This window comes from Antrostomus carolinensis, unplaced genomic scaffold (genome assembly GCF_000700745.2).
Source record: "Antrostomus carolinensis isolate BGI_N321 unplaced genomic scaffold, ASM70074v2 scaffold16015, whole genome shotgun sequence".
NCBI classification, from domain to species: Eukaryota; Metazoa; Chordata; class Aves; order Caprimulgiformes; family Caprimulgidae; genus Antrostomus; species Antrostomus carolinensis.
The window spans coordinates 31052-34266 of NW_010314421.1; the positions used below are offsets into that span (position 1 = coordinate 31052).

The following is a 3215-nucleotide window of genomic DNA, read 5'->3' on the forward strand; positions in this document are numbered from 1 at the left end:
TCTTTCCCTTCTTTGCAAATGCTCTGTGGCTATGGTGGTGGGTAGGTCGAGGAGAAAAACTGCGGTTGGAAAGATGTCTTTAAATTTTGGTTTCAAAAGCAGTGGCTATGAAAAAACACTGACAAAGGCTTGGTGTTTACTGTAAGATATTGTGGCTCTTGTGGAAAAGCTTTTTGCTACCTGTATTTTTTAATAAGAAAGCCCACAGTGCATTTAATCCTTTTCTGGAATAGATAAGGATTTCATAAAAACTGAGATTTCAAGCAGTTTTCATACTAATAGTGATTTTCTTTTCCTAGTTATATTTATTGAAATTATAAAAGCAGGATTCTTATCTAACATAAACCATTTACTTCAGCTCATATTATTCATGCATTTTCATAGGAAACTTAAGAAGCATTTTGATTGATAAGTGTGTCTTACAGTTTTATAGTGGTCCTTTGTAGGGGAAAATGACCTTGAGGAGATTCTTTTGTGTGTTATATATGTCATATAGTGTGTTATCTGAAAGAATTTTGTTTCCATATGTAAAAAGTAATAGGATGGAATTTTTGTGTTTCTTAAAAAATGTAATTAACATTTTTGATATAAATCTTAAATGCAATTTTACCAGGAATCACCAGATTTGATCTGCTTGGAGACTTCGGAAGATTTAACTGGTTGGGAAACTTCTATATTGTGTTATCTTACAACATGCTCTTTGCTATCATGACAACATTATGTCTGGTCAGAAAGTTCACTTCTGCTGTGCGAGAAGAGCTCCTGAAAGCATTAGGTAATACAGCACTGAAAATTCAGTTTGTACTTGGATGTTCCTTTCTCCAGCATTGATACCTTGAGGTGCTAGTGTTAAAGTTCTGTTACAGCTCAAAGAAAACCTTTTTTTGGTGAAAGTTTGTGTAAGTTAAGGTGAGAATGCATAGCTTTATGTTTGTTTGGTTTTTTTTGGTTTTTTTTGAAGAGTCAAGAGCTAAGGTACAATGTTGATCTTAACGATCAACATTGTACCTTATCAATCTGCAGTTAGATTTTCAGCCTTTAGAGAGCACAGAAACATTCTCATTGCTACTAAGCAATTATTCCAAAATAAAACCTCAACTTGTTTGTGGGTTGGCTTTTTTCTTTTCTGTTAAGATAGTTTAGTGGAAGTCTTAACTGCTTTGTTGTGATACTTTTTTTTTTTTGAGCACTACATGTTCAGAACATCTTTGTACAGAATATACAGAATCTTAGTAGCTGACTGACTAAAACCTGTACATGATATTATCTAAATTTTGTTCAAATTGTGCGTTAATGTTTCTTGGCCATAGAAGAAAGGCTTGAAACGTATTTGATACTAAGAGGATAAAATGTACATATTTAGTACTTGTGTTGTTACTACATGTTATCTTTATTAATTAATGAAGCTCCTACCTCTTTAGAACCCTAGAGTAGTGTTTGCTTAAATTGAGAGGAGTAATGGTGCAGTGTTTATAACTGTGGATTCAGTTTGTAGTGTCTGAAAGGTCCTTGTGTTAGTTTTCATCGATTACTGCTTTCCAGAGTTGTGACCCTGGTAAACAAAATCCAAGCACTTCCTAGAGAGCACCTCTTCTGGTGGCAATTAAATTAAAATCAGACCTACTAAATAGGGAAATGCAAAATGACTGCTAGTGTAGGATTGAAACAAGCCATTCTGCAACTTTTGATGCTGAGTTTCAAAGCTCTGGGGGATCAGATTAGTAGGCCAGGGTTGTGTGAATATGTTCATTGATTTTTATGCTGAAAATATTTCCAGAGACGTTCCATTGTTGATTGAGAGAGATATATGATACAAATAAAATGTATTTGACATTATCCCCCAGCTTTTAGTTAAGGTCACTTTAGGAGAAGACCTTGATTCATCTCTTTCAGTTGACCTGCATAATCCTTTTTTTTTTTTTTTTTTTTTTTTTTTTTTTTGTGCAACTGTTTTGACTGTAAAGGGATTAGTTTGTATAATGTAATGGCTGTTGCAGAGCTCTGAAGGAAATAAATTGACATCAGTCATCATGGGCTTATAGCAACAGGTCTGGTAAAACTTTAAAGTTTCTTTCTTAAAGCAAATGATGTAAAAGATTTATCTTGATAATCCATGGCACTTAACTGTATTAAACATATAGTGTTTAATAAAAATTATGTGTGTTGAAAGCAGATTAACAAACTTCAAAATACCCAGGCATAGTAGGGTAATGGTCACTGGGGGGTATCATTCTAGTGGATTGTTTTTTTAGGGATTTTTTTGGCCTCTTGCTATCACGTATTCTGTGATTTTGTGTAAATATTGCTATCAAAATGGAAAAGCAAAGTAATTGGTAAAAGGTTTGCATTTCATACAAGCAAGGAATTATAAATCTTGAAGAGCACAGGTTCCTGACACATTGTGTTGTAGCTCATTGTGGAGGCTAAATTCCTGCTGCAAGCCTGTGACCAAAAGAATTCATGTAAAATTTGGACTTACAAATAACACAATATTGAGTAGATTTTTGTTTTTTAGTAGTGCAGTCGATTTTGGAATTCTAGTGATGCAAGAAATTTAACTTGGTACATCATGGCACTTCAGTAAAGCATTCAAGGTATTCTACACCAAATAGATAAGAAGCTCTTTCTATTTTTGGTCTGTAATTTTAGAGACTTAATAGGAGACTTCAGAGTCAAACTGTAGCAAGCAAGGAAGGTTTGACATCATCTCTCTTGTGAATAAAATATGGTTAAATTTACTATCTTTTCCTCCCTCCAAAAAAAATAGTAGTTTAACTACTTGCCTGGGGCAGAGTGGAAGACTTTAATTAGCACTCATAGTAGAGAACTATGCAGTGGGAACAAATGGCTGGAAATTGAGATAAACAAATTAATAACAGTGTAGGCCTAATTTAGACATATAATCACTTAAAACACAACTGAGGAAACTTCCCAGAAGTTATTCTTACCTGAGCTAGAATGTCAATTCTGTTCTTCAGCAAATGTCAAGTTGAATTTGGTTTGTATGTATTCTTTTGAATAGCTGTATAAATGAAACATGCGAGAACCTCAGTTTTCCTTCCTGTGTAATGTTTTCCAGGATTAGATAAACTTCATCTGTCAAACAATCCCAGAGACTCAGAGACAAAGCCGTCTGCAAATGGGCATCAGAAAACACTGTGATGAACAATCACCTGCAATCCACAGAGCTGAAAACACCAACCTCATGGCATTCC

At 34.3% G+C, this 3215-nt stretch overlaps 1 protein-coding gene across 2 annotated transcripts in view; it reads left to right on the forward strand.

Moving 5' to 3' along the window:
* LMBR1 (limb development membrane protein 1) overlaps window positions 1–3215 on the forward strand; it is a 22334-nt gene extending 19119 nt beyond the window's left edge. Inside the window, exons 11-12 of one of the 2 annotated variants that reach the window (XM_029084881.1) lie at window positions 614–775; window positions 3080–3215. In XM_029084881.1, the coding sequence (XP_028940714.1) occupies window positions 614–775; window positions 3080–3162 (245 nt within the window). In that variant the 3' untranslated portion in view covers window positions 3163–3215. The remainder of the gene's footprint in view (window positions 1–613; window positions 776–3079) is intronic. The other variant, XM_029084882.1, reaches the window with a different exon arrangement.